Consider the following 14854-nt stretch of genomic DNA (forward strand, 5'->3'; position numbering starts at 1 on the left):
TTGGCTGGAGCCCCATGGCATACCACGGGGGCCGTGCTTCCCACCCCGCTTCCCAGGCCACCAACCGCTGCACTCACTCGTCCGGGAGCAAATCCGGGCTCTGCTGCTGCAGCTCGTCCCAAGAGGCTCCCTCCCGAGCAGGTGTGAATGAAGTGATACTGAGGACACCTTCACCGTCACCGTGAGATCCAAGTGTCTTTTCAGCGGCGTCGCACGTGGAGCGCCGGCTCTGGGGCGCCTTCCCCGCTGCCCGCCGTGGCCGCTTCGCCTCGTGCCTTGCCATCCTCGGCCTCCGGGCACCCCGGGACCCTCCAGGCCCCGCGGCTGCTCAGAGTCCGAAGCGGAAAAACCTCCGGCAGCAGCGCTGCCGTGTTACCTGCGAGTGGGAAGCACAGGGACACGGTCAGGGAGATGGGCACCCTCCCGCGCGCGGCGCCAGCCCATTCTGCGGCACCGTGGAGGACAAAGCGGCAGCTCTCGGCGCTCACTTGGAGCAAGGGCTGGCGACGGTGGGAGTGGGCGGGTAAACCAAGGCCACATTCACTCGCTCGCTGCCGTTCTTGGGACAGATGATCTCCGTAAGCCCCTCTGGTCGCGGCTGGCTCAGCAGCTCTCCTGGGAACGAGAGAACACGCGGGGACAGCGCTCGCGCGCCGTGTTTCGCAGGGCACCTTCTTGCAGCTCCGAACGGCCCCTTCCCACACTCGCGCGGGCAGTGGCGAGTGGCTGCGCAGCAAGGACAAGGCTCCAGGCGAAGGAAAAGCAGCCTCCAGAAAGCAGCTGCCCCCAGCCTGAGCGGGCGGCTGCACCAAGGCCCCTCGCCCAAACACCCTTGGCGCGAGCGGATGCGCTGCCAGTGCTCTTCTCCTTAGGAAACCTAGCAAGGACCTCGCTCCAGCCGCACGCTCCAAGCCTGCACCAGCACCTCCTTCTCCTCGCTGCATTTCAGCTGCTGGGCCAGTTACAGGAAGCTAAAAACACCCCAACACTCATCTGCTGTGAGCACGTCCCCTCCTCTCGCACCCGCTGCTCTTCCCATCCTTGGCTTACTGGGATTTGGGATGGAACAGCCTCGCTCCAGGGCACATGCCGGCAGCACGGCTCACACGTGCGCCTCCGGCCCTCAGGAAATACCGTGAAATGCTGGAGCCCCGTGATGAATCGGCGGTGAGGAGGGAAGCTGCCGGCACAGGGAGCCAGCCGAAAATCCAGCCACTTCCATCAGCCTCTGCCTCATTAAAGGAGCTTGAAAGAAAACAGCCCATTTAGGTACCTCTGGGAGCATCCAGGAAGGTCTGGAGCCTCGGGCACCTCCCAACAGCATCCAAGCAGCGCCAGGAGAAAGGCAGGGATGCTGCAACTTGGAAGCCACAGCGGCGCTGCAGAAAGCCCACAGAGGGGCCCGGGAACCCTCCAAACTGCCCAACATTTTTCCGCCCTTCCTCTTCGTGCCCTGCAAAGCTGCCTGCGCTCGGCTGGCTGCAGCGCAGCGTCGGGTGACCGTGATACGAAGCCATGAAAAATTCATTGGCTTCATTAACATTTCAGGAGCTTATTAGCTGGAACGAGAGCGCCTGTCAAGGCATTTTCGGGAAGAGGCACAACATGACGAGCCGCCCTCCTCCCAGAATAGGAACACGCAGCTTCCAGGCCCCCAGATCTCCTTCTGGGCTATTTTTACCGGCTCCGCTTTGGCGCAGGGCCCTGTGCGCGCTCTCCTGCTGCAGGGAAAGCCGCAGTGAGCCGCACTTGTCGCGGCGAGCCCTGGGAAGCCCAGCCACGTTCTGCCATTCCCCTGCCTCCGGCTTTCAGTGACCTGCCTTCCTCCGGCCAAGACGATGCAAGGAAACCCAGAGTGCACGTGCAGGGCACGTACGGGCCCGCGTCGCCCAACTGGTTTCCCCGCGATTAAGCAAACTTCTCCCTGGGTAAAAAGTGACTTGACTCCTTGGATCGCATAGGCGCAGGGCTTCTCCCGGGCTCAGATAAAGGCATTCAGCAACCCCCGAACTCATCAGAGGAGGCTGCTTCGCTAGCCGGCATGGCAAGCGCTCTCCTCAGGTTTCCCCTTCCCATACGCTGGTTTAAAGAGCAAAATCCGAGTGCTCCCAGTCCCGCTCATGCTCACGTGTGTGATTTGTTAAGTGTTTTATCTGCTAATTGCAGCAACTTAAATTTGCCCTTACGTTAAAGATAAGGGCGTGAAGCCACATTTTAACGTATTAGCGTGATGCTCCCTCAAAGCCGCGTCATGGCGGGGCTTTCGCCGCATTTGCCCGTCACAGAGCTTGCTCCAGCCTTAACTCAAGTACCATAAACCGCCTCCTTGCTGCCTCCCCTACTGCGTTACCCACTCTCTGCTAGTTAATAATTACTTGCTGGCAGCAGCGCAGAGGAGGAACCTGCACCACCCCCGGAGCTGCTCGGCTACATGGAAACCTGACCTGCTGCTCTGCACTGACCGCTCCCCAAGGCCGCTGCGGGTCAAGGGTTTCTGCCGTCCGATGGAGCACAAGGGGCCACGACCACGCAGGAGCAGGAGGAGCCCTGCGGCGCCCACAGCACGCCGTGTCCAGCAGCACCAAACCTGCTGCGCGGCCAAGAACAAAGCCCCGTTTGTGCTCTTAATAGTAAGGACTTTGCAGCATCGCTTTCTGCTCGACCCTTTTCCAGGAGAAATGAGAACTAAACTTCTAAATCTTTTTTTTTTTTTTTTTTTGCCGCAAATCCCCAACATTTCCAATCGTTTAATCATCCTTCTCTGAACCCTCGCGTTGCCCGAGCGGGTGACGACAGCCGAAATGGGCGCTCTTTGCTTGCACACACGTTTTCCCCGCGCAAACCAGGGAATTTATGGAGTGAATATGATGGGTCGTAACCCCTCTGTGGCAGCGGTCGGGTCAGCGAGGCGATGAAGCGCTGCCGAGAAGTGCCGTCCCCGGCAGCGCAGCCGGGCGAGGGCTGAGCTCCATCCCCTGCCCAAGCTCCTTGGGAGCTTTCTGGTACAGCAGTCACCTGAAAATCCCCAGACTGTTTCCTTGGAGCTTTCCCGGCACAAATACACTGCTGGGGAAAGGCCCACACAAGACTCAACTCTTCACGTTTGTCTCCACATCTCTCCCCAGGCACTGGGCTGCATCACTTGTCCCCGGAAGCAAGAGCTGAGATGGTGCCAAGATCCAGCAACGGCCACCAAGAGCCACAAAGACTCGCAGCCGAAGCACCTGAGGGTCCACACGGAGCTCGGCTCTGTTCTCCCCGGAGAACAGGGAATTTTGAGCCCCAGGACTAGGGCCAGGTGGAGAGGAGCTCTGCCCAGAGGACAGGACTTCGGGGAGAGTGGTGCCCAGGACAAGCAAGCGGCAAGACATGTCATGTCAGACAACAGGAAGGGGAAGCTCCTTTGGGATAAGTTCCCCAAATTTAGCCGCTTGGATAAGCCTGGGTCATGCCAACAGGTCTGTTTTCCATGCCCTGCGGGCGCCGTTATCTGAAACGAGCACGTCACCGTCTTGCTCAGACAAAGGAGCAGTTTGTTCCAGAGGCAGGATGAGAGAAACGCCGAGGGATCTGAAAGCTCGCCCCGTTACGTAACACCCCCAGCCCGGCCTGCCGTGCACCCTGGAACTCTGCCACGGAGCCCCGCGCCCAGCGAGCGCATGGAGAGCACCCCGCGCAGCCTGCCTGGGGGGACCCGCGCAGCGGGTGGCGGCTCCTGCCATCGCGGAGCCGCCTGGCGTCACGCGGCCCTTCCCGCCGCCGCCCGGACGCCGGTTCGTCAGGCTTTGCAGAGCCCGCCGGGCTGCCCGGGGCGCAGGACGGGTCGGCGATTCGCAGGGCGCCTCCGGCTACAGAGCAGCTCCCAACTCCCAGGCAGAAGCGAGGCCTTTGCCAAGCAAGGGGACACCTCCGTGGGTCCCCTCTGCCCCTCTGCTCGCAAGGCCCCAGCACGCAGCCCTTCAGGCAACGCGCACGTTTAGCTCCGCACCGCGCGCTGCGGCAAACGCGGCCACGCTCCTGACCAGCGTGGCGCTGAGCAATCGGACAGGCAGCGCAGCTATTTGCTCCCGGGAATTAATGGAGCAGAGGGAGGATGCACGCAGGGCCCGGTGAGACCCAGCCAGAGTGACGCTATGACACACACAGTGACAATGCACGGAGAGGGCACGAAGCTTCCTCGTCCCCTGCTTTAGCCCCAGCTCTGGCATGCTGGGGCCCCGGGGCAGCCCCCGCCGTGGCGTACCGCAGACAGACGGGCCGGACGGGATCCATATGCTGCTCCCTTCATGGCCACTTACGGCCTCCACTAGCCAAAAGCGCCAGTGGATTCTGCTGCAGCAGGAGGGGCTCGACGGTTTATAATGCAGGCTGTGCTTTACACATCATCTTCCTCCCACGGTCCCTTCCGGGCGCTCCCTTTCCTACCAAAAGGATGGAAACGATCCCAAAATAGCACAGCCTTTAATAGGCAGCCCACAAGCTCACCTGAGAAGAGGTGACCTCGTTTAGCTCCAGCCGCCCCGCTGCTTCTCACCATGGCTGCCCGGGCCCGCAGCAGAAGGTACCGAACACCTTCCAGGGCACCGGGGCAGCCGATCCTCCTGCCTTTCCCTGTGCTTTTCCAGGGATGCTCAGCCCTTCGGAGCCCCGGCCGAGTGTGGAGTAACAAGGTCACAACACCCGGAAAGGCAGTGGAGGCCACTTCCCACCACCCTCTCCCAAGGCACAAGAGCAGGAATAGGAGCTAGCAATGGATTTGCACCTTGGCGCCTTCCTCCCAAACAGGAGGACAACCAGCGCATTTGGAGGCCTTCGCGGCCTTTATGTTTAGGAGCAAAACGCAGAGCTCCCTGCGCAGGGGGAGCTCAGTGCTGCCGACCCAACGAGCCCCCACACCTGACACCAGCTGCTCTCGGAAAGACGCTGAAATCTCTGGAGCCTCCTCCGCGTCTCGAGCCGATCTCAGGGCTCCCTCCTCACGCACCCCTCATGACGCCGCCGGGATCTTCTCCCTGCGCGGCTGGAGGCTCCGTCCACCTCGAAGCACAGGCGTCACGAGGTGGCCTAGAGCTCGCCCTGCGCGGGCCACTGCAGAGGGTCTCACGAGGGAACCGCACCGCGACACAAAGGAAACGCTGCAGTCTGTACCCCGCCAGACCTGTGGCGCCTCTGCACTAAACCCTCGTGTTTCACCCGGCCAAGGGGAGCTTGGAGACCCCACTTGCGCCGCCTGGTCCGTCCAAACAAAGCCCATGCATCAGCCAGGCAGCCACCAGCCCCAGGCGCCTCGGAGCCTGCGGGGACGTGGACAAATAAAAGCCCTTCCGTGCAGGAAGCAAAAAATAAATACCCTCATGCACAAAAATCACAGCACTTGCAGCGGAAACCGTGCCGTGCTGCTCGCCCCGAGCAGGGATTAGCCTGCCAAGGGGCTTTTTATTTAGAGTGCAAAAGGGAGAAGAAAAAAGGAAAATAAATCAGGGTGTTGCTTATCAGGCAGGCTGCAGCGTCAGAGCGCGCGGAGGTCGCCGCTCGGATTCCAGCTCCATTCCTGCTTCACCCAGGCACAAAACCATGTTTCAGGCATGAAAACTTCCTTATAAGGACCCTGCCCAGGCGTGTATTTTTTTTTTCTCCCCTCCTTGGTTGTTTGCAACAAACCCTCAAAAGGCTGAAGCCCGGATCCCAGTTCTTGTTAACCGTTTCTGTGCCCGCCAGTAAATCTCTCAGAAAATGGGACTTTTGCAGGGGCAGGCGGGAAGGAAGCGGGGTTAGGAGTGAGGCTTGAGCAGGGGCAGCCGAACCCTCGGCTTGGAGCACCCAGCGCTCTCCAAAGGCGCTTCCAAGGAAAGCGGCGGGCGGCCAGGACGGTCACACGAGCCCGAGCCGCGCTGCTGTACGCACGCCCGGCTTTGGCAGCGCCTCGGCAGCAGCGTGGCCCTCGTTCCCGTTGCGCAGCGGTTTCTTGGGGCGCTCCCAGAAAGCCCCCGCGGCGCCGCCAGCCCACGGAGCTCCCGCGGGAACTGCTCAGAAAGCTGCCGACTCGCCCCGATCCCATCCCTGGCGCCGCCAAGCACCAGCCTTCGGCACGAGAGCAGGACGGGCTCCAACGTGCAGCCCTCCCCGTGCGCACGGGCAGCTCCCTCGGGTTGCTGCTTCTTTCTAGGGCTCTTGTTTTATTCCCAGGGGAGAGCGCTGCTCGGGCACGGTGCCGCTGCGGCTTCGCGAGCCCTTATGTAAGCGCAAGTGGCTCGGGGAAGATGCAGCCAGTGTGGCCCAGCTCCGGAGCAGAAAAGCATCTCCTCGTTTTCGCTCGCAGACAAAGAAAGGAGAGAGAAACCCCCCTTATTCGCGTTACCGCTAAAAGACCAAGGCTCCAAGGCCCTGGGCAGCACGGGGGCGCGGAGAACGCGGCGCTCCTGCAGCGCAGGGTTGACTCCTCACCCGTTTGCAGCTCCAACACTGCGGGGAGGCACCAGGGTGATGCGGGCTCATGCGACGCTGCACAGCCGCGCGCAGAGATGCTGCTCGCTTGCAAAAAGCAGGGGATGATGGGGAAGGAACTAGGTTTATCTACGCTTTTCACGTATACGTGTACACATGTCTCCAGAACAACAGCTCCCAAGCGAGCCCCAGAAACAAAGAGGACAGGTGTCTCAGGGCAGCTCTGTGCAGGCAGAGCCGCCCTCCTGCTCGTCCCCGGCCCCGCGTGCCCAGGCAGAGCCGCTCTCGTCCTCATCCCTAGCGCCACGCGCCCAGGCAGAGCCGCCCTCCTGCTCGTCCCGACTCCGCGCCCAGGCAGCCGCCCTCCTGCTCGTCCCCAGCTCTGCGTGCCCAGGCAGAGCCGCCTTCCTCCTCCCCCGGCCCCGCAGGGGAAGGCCCTTACCTGGGAAGGCGTGCGGGTTGGGCGACCCTCGCTTAAGGCACTTGGAGCAGAGCACGTGCACCGTGTAGTGGAGGCCCGGCCACTCCTGGAGCAGCGCGTTGAGCTCCTCCAGCAAGGGCGTGATGGCCTGCCAGGCCGTCCAGATGTTGGGCAGGGCGGCGTGGCTGGCGATGGAGAGCGTGGCGGGCCGCGGGGCGCCGGCCGGTCGGTAGCTCACCACCACGGGCACCTTGCCACGGTACGCGTACACCTGGCAACGCCCGTCGGAGCGCTGCACCACGTGCCGGTTGATGTGCACGCTGTAGCGGGTGAAGAGGCCGGGTGGGAAAACAAAGGGGAAGCTGTACCGCACCTGCAGCTGCTCCACGGCCAGCGGCGGCCCGCCCAGGCCGGCGCCGCGGATCCACGCCTCGGCGTGGGGCACCTCGTTGCGCACGTAGCACGGGAACTTGTACCAGGCGGCGGCGGCACCGTTGGGCGGCTCGTGCCCGGCCTTGTTGACGCAGTAGCAGAGCCCCATGTTCTCCAGCAGCTCCAGGATGAGCTGCAGGTCCTGGCGGCTCTGCACGTGCGGCTCGAGCAGCAGGCGCATGACGTGGGCGGGCAGCAGGCCGTGCAGCAGGAAGCCCTCCACATAGTGGCGGAGCTGCGCGGCCCGCAGCTCGTCGGCGCCGCCGCCCAGCAGCTTGCGGAGCAGCGTGGCGGCGTCGCGCTCGCAGAACACGTTGAGGATGTCGATGAGGCGCGGCAGGTTGTGGAACACGTACTCGCGCAGCGTGCCGTGCTCCTCGAAGTAGAGCAGCTTGCCGCTCTCGTGCAGGTAGCTGAGGGCGCTCTGCAGCCGGTCCTCGGTGAGGCCCGCCTGCAGGCCCAGGCGCGCCGAGTCCCACCAGCTGAGCCAGAGGCGCCGCGCGGGCGGCTGCAGGTGCAGCTCCTCCAGCACCTGCCACGAGCGGGGCAGCACCCGGTGCAGGTTGGGGAAGATGTCCCGGTGCTCGGCCACCGAGAGCAGCTTCTCGCGCAGGCGCCGCGCCTGGGCGCGCTCGCGGCAGCCGAAGGGCAGCACGGGCGAGAGGATCTGCGGGCGGTTGTTGAGCAGGTACTGGCACTGGGCCTTCTTGCGCCGCAGGTTCTTGTCGGACACGCCGTAGAAGGCGCCGTGCGGGCTGGAGCAGCGCACCTCCAGGTCCTGCCCCAGGGCCTCGTCCACCTGCCGCACGAGGCCGCGCAGGCGCTCGGCGTCGCGCTTCTCCTGCGCGGCGATCTGCCGGTGGATGTCGAGGCACTTCTCCTCCAGCTCCCGCTCAGCGCACAGGTCGGCATGCGTGCCTACCATGCACACCACGGCGTGCGGCACCTTGGCGCCCAGCCAGTGCAGGAAGTAGCCCACGGTGCCGTAGAAGCGCTGCGGCGCGTAGGCGCTCAGGTTCACGGCCAGCACGTACAGGGCGCCGGGCGAGAGGAAGAAGGACTGGATGGCGTCGTAGCCCGGCTCCCCCGCCAGCTCGTACACGATGAAGGCCAGGCCCCGACGCGCGTCCGCCGCCCAGTCAGTGACGTCGACACCGCGCCGTGGCACCTCCGCGCCCGCCGCCTCCTCGCCCATGAGGCGCCGCCGCAGCAGGGTCTTGCCGGCACCTGTGGGGCCCAGCAGCACCAGCTTGAGGCGCGGCTTGAGGGCCGGCTGCGAGTGCGCCAGCTCCTGCTGGTAAGCGGCGATGTAGGGGATGCCCTTCATGCACACCTCGTAGGGCGGCTGGATGAGGGGGTTGTCCTTGATCTTCCAGAGGGTGACGCGCGCGAGCTGCCCGAAGCCCTCGGGCAGGATGGCGATGTGGTTGCCCTGCAGCACCAGCTCCTCCAGGCTGCACAGGCGCACGATGGAGTCGGGCAGGTAGCGGATGCGGTTGTTGTCCAGCCAGAGCGCGCGCAGCTGGCGCAGCTGGCCGAGGCCGGCAGGCAGCAGCGTGAGCTGGTTGCGGCTCAGGTAGAGCTCCTCCAGGCCGCCCAGGGCCAGCACGGCGTCGGGGAAGTCGGCCAGCAGGTTGGAGGAGAGGTTGAGCGTCTTGAGGCGCTGCAGGCGGCCGAAGCCGGCGGGCAGGGCCCGCAGGCTGTTGCCGTCCAGCATGAGGCTCTCGAGGGCGCCCAGCTGGCACAGGCCCTCGGGCAGGGCCACAAGGCCAGTACCGCTGAGCCAGAGGGTCTTGAGGCGCCGCAGGGCGGCGATGCCCTCGGGCAGCGCACCCAGGTGCCGGTTGCCTGAGCAGTCGAGCTCCTCCAAGGCGGAGAGCTCCAGCAGTGGGGCCGGGAAGGCGGGCAGCAGGTTGTGGTCCACGTCGAGCGCCCGCAGGTGCCGCAGGCGGCCCAGGCCCTCGGGCAGGCGGCGCAGGCGGTTGAAGCTGAGGTCGAGCTCCTCGAGGCTGCCCAGCCCGGCCAAGCGCGGCAGCGGCGAGCTTGATGCCGTCGGCGAGCTCAACGGCAACAAAGACGACGTTGACGTTGGTTCTGTTGACGTTGATGACAACGTTGATGAGGTTGACAGAGACGTGGATGATGTTGACGAAGACGATGACGAAGACGTTGACGAAGACACTGAAGACGTTGACGAAGACGCTGACAAGGTTGGCCGCGCAGGTGGCGCCGCGGGCGCCTGCGGGATGCCCAGCTCGTTGTGGCTGAGGCTGAGCTTGCGCAGGCTGCCGAGGGCGGCAAGCGCAGCACCGTCGCCGTCGCCCAGGGCGCGCAGGCGGTTGTGGCTGAGGTCGAGCTCGGCGAGGCGGCGCAGGCGGCGCAGCGCGGCAGGCAGGCGGCGCAGGCGGTTGCGCCGCAGGCTCAGCGCGCGCAGCCCGCCCAGTGCCGCACACAGCTCCTCGGGCAGCTCCTCCAGCCCGCGCCCGCTCAGGTCCAGTGCCTCCAGCTCGCACGGCGCCGCCGCCGCGGGCGGCCCTCCCGGCGGCCCCGCGTCCGGCTCCGCGTCCGGCTCCGCGTCCGCATCGTCCTCCTCGCCGCCCGGGCCCTCGTCGGGCGCCGCGGGGCCGCCCAGCGCCTTGTGCGAGCCCACGGAGGCGCCGCCGGGCGGGCGCGGCGGCCGCGCGGGCTCCGGCTGCGCCATCCGGCCGGCCCTACCTGCCGCCGCCCGCTGCGGGCGCCGGGGAGACGCGGGGCGGGAGCGGGGACGCGGCGGGAACGCCGGGAGGCGGCGGCGGATGGCGGGAGCGCCGGCGGGGGGCGGCGGGGGGAAGCGGGAGGCGGCGGCGGCGGGAGCGGCGGGCGGCGGCGGGCGCCGCTCCCGCTGCGCCGCGCACGTAGCGCCGGGAGGGGCCGCCCCGCCGCCGGGAGACCCCGCCCCCGCGGAGGCCACGCCCCCAGACCGGGCCCGCCCGCGGGGAGGCCGCGCCCCGGCAGGAAGGGGCGGGTTTTTCTCTTTTTTCCACTTCCTCTTTCCACTATTTTCACTTTTTGCCCTTTCTCCCTTTGCCTTCTTTTTTCATTTTCTCTTTCTCTGTCTCTTTCTCTTTCTTTCTTTTTTCTCTTTCTTTCCTTTTTCTTTTTCTTTCTTCTTTGTCTTTCCTTCTATTTTTTCATCTTTCTTTTCCTTCCTTCCGTATTTTTCTTTCCTTCCCCTTTTACCATTTTATTTTCCCTCTGTCTTTTGTCCCGTCCCTCTTTCCTCCTTCTCCCTCTTCTCCCTCCTCCCCGCTTTCCCGCCCCCTGCCGGCGCCGCGCGGCGGATCCCCTCCGCGATCCGCGTGCCGGGATCCGCCTCCGACCGGCCGCTCCGCTCCGCTCCGCCCGGCTCCGCGCTCCGGGACGCTGCACGCGCCGCGCCCCCCCGCCGGGCGGCTGCACGCTGAGGGAAGCTGCGCCGCGAGAATAGAATAAAATAAAATAAAATAAAATAAAATAAAATAAAATAATAAATAAAATGAATGAGGCAACGCGTGACCCCAAACAAGCGCGCCGGGGGACAGGGGGAAGGCGCCCCGCGCATGCGCGCCCGTGGGGGCGGGGCCCGGGAGCGGGAAGGGGTGTGGCCCGCCGAGGCCCCGCCCCAGCCCACGTGCGCGCGGCGCGCGCGGCGGTTGGCGGGGCGCGGCGGAAGCGCGGGCCGTTGCCGCAGTGACGGCGGGCGGGCCGGAGGAGGAGGAGGAGGAAGGAGGGAAGATGGCGGCGCCGCCGCCGCGCCGCTCGCAGCACCACCCCCCCCCGCACCCCCCGCACGGGCCGCCCGCCGCGGAGCCGCCGCGCAGCCCCGCGCCCGCCGAGCCGCCGCCGCGCCGCAGCCTGGCGGGCCCCGAGGGCGAGGCGCCGCCGGAGGCCGCGGCGCCGCCCGCCGACAGCGCCGAGGCCGCGGGCAGCAGCGGCAGCAGCAGCGGCTCCTCCTCGCCCTCGCCGCTGTCGTCGCCGCCGTCGTCGTCGTCGCCGGGCGCGTCGAGCCCCGCGGGCGAGGGCGGCGAGGCGCTGCGGGAGCTGCTCGAGGCCTGCCGCAACGGCGACGTGTCGCGCGTCAAGCGCCTCGTGGACGCCGCCAACGTGAACGCTAAGGACATGGCCGGCCGCAAGTCCACGCCGCTGCACTTCGCCGCCGGTGCGTGCCCGCGAGCCTCCCCTGCCGGGAAGCGTTTCCCCTTAAACGGCGCCGGGGGCTGGGAACGACCTCTCTTTGGCGAGGCTTTTCCCTGTCGAGTGGGGTTCGGGGCTGGGAATTCCCCCGCACACCCTGGGGGAAGTATTTTCCGCCCTTAAACGAGCCTGGCGACTGGTAACACCCCTCCTGGGGAGCCTTCTGCCCCTTCGGCAGCGTGGGAGGCCTGTCGTGCCCTGCTTGCTTGGTGTTTCTCCCCCACGTTGTGTAGAGGTAGCCTGGTAAATCCTCCTTAATGTTTTCCACCTTAAACGGGAGTGTGGGGGCTGTTAAACCTTATTTTTTGTGCTTTCCACTTGAAACTGAGGCATGGGGGCTTTTAAAAATGGTTGTTAATATCCCTTTTTGGCTTTTCCTCCCTTTGAGGGGAGAGAGGGCTGTTAAAGTCCCTATATTTGTTTTTCTTTGGTGTTTTCCACCTGTGACAGTGCCGGGGGAGGGACATGACTCTGATCCTACACCTTGTTTATGGCTTCTTACAAGAGGCCATACACTCTTACAGGTGTTGGAGGGGGCAATGTTCAGTTGTTTTGGAGCTAAACTGCCGCCCTCCACGCTCAGCTCCTCTCGGAGGCAGCACCAGAGAGGGTTTCGCTTCCCTCCTTGCGGTTTGCAGTGGAGAAATCCTGCTAATTGCAGGCGAATCCGTTTCCTAATTGCTGAGGTAGCCAAATTTGGGGAGTTTTTCCACGTAGCCGTCGTGCACGCGTTTGGGGCAGAGTTTCCTATTTGCCCCGTTTGGGACTGAGGCTTCTCTGAGTGCTTTTCCAGCTGTTTGTCTGCTTGGCCTGGAGATGCAGCCTCTTTTCTTTGGGAAAAGCTTGCGCTCGTTGCTGCTTGTGCCGGGTCCTGTGTGAAGCTGCAGCCTTCCAGGCTGTCCGTGCTCATCCCTGCTCTCGGAATCTGGGTGTAGGGTCTGTTAACCATGGGGTTTTCTGGGGGTAGTGAGTGATCCTTGGGCCCCAGCAGGAAGGGAAGCAAACTGGAGTTGTGCTCCTAGAAGAGGGCTCATGAAACGGGAGCTGCTCCTCCCAGTCGAAGGAGCTGGAAACGAGCCCGGCTCAATCCGTCCCGTTTTCCCTTGGCGTCTCGAAGGACGTTAGCGCTCGGCTTGGCGAAGGCCCCGTCTGCGCGTGCAGCCAAGTGTCAGCTCCCCCGGCTTGAGGGAGCGTTTGGGGACGCCCGAATCCCTCGCGCATCCCGGCTTGTCCCCGGGCCAGCTGGAACCCGTTGGCGCCTCCCGCTCACGGACGCGGCTTCCCGTCCGGACAGTGGCCGTCGGCGCTCGCCCCTGCTGCGCGCAGAGCCGCCCCGCTGGCAGTGCCACGTTAGTCCCCGCCGCCTCGGGGAGCCGGGAGGCTCTTCTACCCGCTCCGATCAGAGCTCAGAGACTCGGAGCAGCGACTGCTCAGGTTTTGGTTACAATGCAGTCGAGGCTGCTTCTGCTGTGCACACAAGTGCAAACAAGTGAACCTGTATTCTCGCTTTACGACCCCAAAGCAGAGCATTTTTATGGCCGGGGAGGCACGTCCAGAATATCTTTTGGGTGTCTGTACCCTGTGCCACGAGCGAGCAGCCCCTTTTGAACGTGAAACGGGGCGTTTCTGACAGCCCTGAATCCCCTCGCAGGCTTCGGCAGGAAGGACGTGGTGGAGCACCTGCTGCAGACGGGCGCCAACGTGCACGCGCGCGACGACGGCGGCCTCATCCCGCTGCACAACGCGTGCTCCTTCGGGCACGCCGAGGTGGTGAGCCTGCTGCTGTGCCAGGGCGCGGACCCCAACGCCCGCGACAACTGGAACTACACCCCGCTGCACGAGGCGGCCATCAAGGGCAAGATCGACGTGTGTATCGGTGAGTGTCCCGCGACGGCCGAGCGCTCCCTGCCCTCCCTGCCGCGGCGCGAGGCGCCTCCTTCCCCGCTCGAGTCCCCGAGGGGCTGAGGGGCCTCCAGAGATGCTCTAGTCCAAGCATCAAGTCCCCCCTGCTCCAGTGGGGATGCACGGGGCACGGGGTGACATCCAGGCGGGTCTTGAATATCTCCAAGGAAGGAGCATGCTCAGCCTCTCTGGGCAGCTTGGCTCGGGGACACCCTAGTTCACCATTGTCGCACGAGTTCAGCTGGAGGTGAGATAATTCTAAATAAAACTGAGCCCTTCAATCATACCTGGAAAACGTGAAGTGGATCTCTCTCAGCAAGCATGTCTGATGCCTGGATTTTTCTCACACAAGTCTACCTGAATGCGAAAACACACAGTATATAATAAATGTCCTTTTTATTACTCTTTTCCCCCTAAATGGGGACATTTTATTTATTACTCCTGGGTCATTTTGAACCTACTGATCTATTCTAGTGCTTTTGATGCCCACTGACTTGAATATGATTGTTTAGATTTCCTTCTCAGATGTGGAAGAAAAGCCACAGTTGAGATGATGAACGTGATATTTATGTTGTATATCATCTAGATACTTTTAGCTTTCCAGATAATACCCCTTGTCTTAAGGACTCTCACCATTAAGTTGCCATAGAGAAAGATGCAAAACATATTGGCCCCATTCTCGCTTTATTGCAATATTTACATCAAAAACTGAGGGAGAGGAGACTGGAGAAAATCCTGTGAGCTTTCTTTGAAAAGCCGAGGAGAGCTGCGGGGCTGGCTCAGATAATATACTGATATATTAATATACTGATATATTAATATACTGGTAACTCTGGGTTTTATTCTTGGGTCAGATGCTTGATCCCTCAGCACGAGAGTTGCTGACAAGGGTGGTGCAGCTACTGACGAGAGCTGCTCTGTGCTACAGTATGTTGCTTTGGAGGCGTTGAGGTGGTTTGCAGAACTCCTAGACAGCGAGTATAGACCTTGAAGTGAGTTTGTGTAAAATACACATAAATATATGTGTATATACAGTGAGAGAAAGCAAGAGCATGCTGGCATGTTTTGCTCTCTGGCATCTTCCAGCCCTTCTTAAATGGGTTAATGTCTAATTTTTGTACTAAGGTGTTAAGCCTTCACCTCGGGGAGCTCGCGAGGGCGCCTGAGCTGCATGCAGGGCAGTGGCACCGCGACCGCTTGGGGCTCAAACTCGGAAATACTCAAATAGCCCTTGGGAGGTTTCGCGCAGTCCCTTCGCTGCAGGCCTCTCTGCAGAGTTTGGCGTCTACAAAAGGCGTTTTGGGGCTGTTCCCTTTCAAATAAGACAGGCATGCTTGTTAAAACGCTCTAATTGCAGAGCAGCACCTGGAAATGCTGCCATAACCTGGAACTTAGCAGCAAGCTTCAGAATATCCGCCAGGATGTGACGGGCTGCGCAGCAAT

At 63.1% G+C, this 14854-nt stretch overlaps 2 protein-coding genes across 2 annotated transcripts in view; one reads left to right on the forward strand and one right to left on the reverse strand.

Annotated features, from left to right (window-relative positions):
* Nucleotides 1-330: 330 nt before the first annotated feature.
* Nucleotides 331-9998, reverse strand: MFHAS1 (multifunctional ROCO family signaling regulator 1). Its single transcript, XM_088531515.1, has 3 exons — nt 6887-9998; nt 489-615; nt 331-376 (listed from the first exon to the last, which is right to left on the reverse strand). The coding sequence occupies exons 1-3, from the start codon at nt 9996-9998 to the stop codon at nt 373-375; spliced, it is 3243 nt and encodes a 1080-aa protein (XP_088387641.1). The 3' UTR covers nt 331-372.
* A 1052-nt stretch (nt 9999-11050) lies between these two features.
* TNKS (tankyrase) overlaps nt 11051-14854 on the forward strand; it is a 38014-nt gene continuing 34210 nt past the window's right edge. Inside the window, exons 1-2 of the mRNA XM_088531639.1 lie at nt 11051-11474; nt 13161-13385. Coding sequence (XP_088387765.1) covers nt 11051-11474; nt 13161-13385 — 649 coding nt within the window. The remainder of the gene's footprint in view (nt 11475-13160; nt 13386-14854) is intronic.

The sequence above is a fragment of the Tinamus guttatus genome, unplaced genomic scaffold, assembly GCF_059628265.1.
Source record: "Tinamus guttatus ecotype Peru unplaced genomic scaffold, ASM5962826v1 Tinamus_guttatus_pri_ptg000423l, whole genome shotgun sequence".
NCBI lineage: Eukaryota > Metazoa > Chordata > Aves > Tinamiformes > Tinamidae > Tinamus > Tinamus guttatus.

Coding starts and splice junctions, on each gene's coding strand:
- MFHAS1 (XM_088531515.1), bottom strand. CDS start 9,998: ATGGCGCAGCCGGAGCCCGCGCGGCCGCCGCGCCCGCCCGGCGGCGCC. Junction 616..6,886: donor CAACCCGCACGCCTTCCCAG/GTAAGGGCCTTC, acceptor TCTCGTTCCCAG/GAGAGCTGCTGAGCCAGCCG.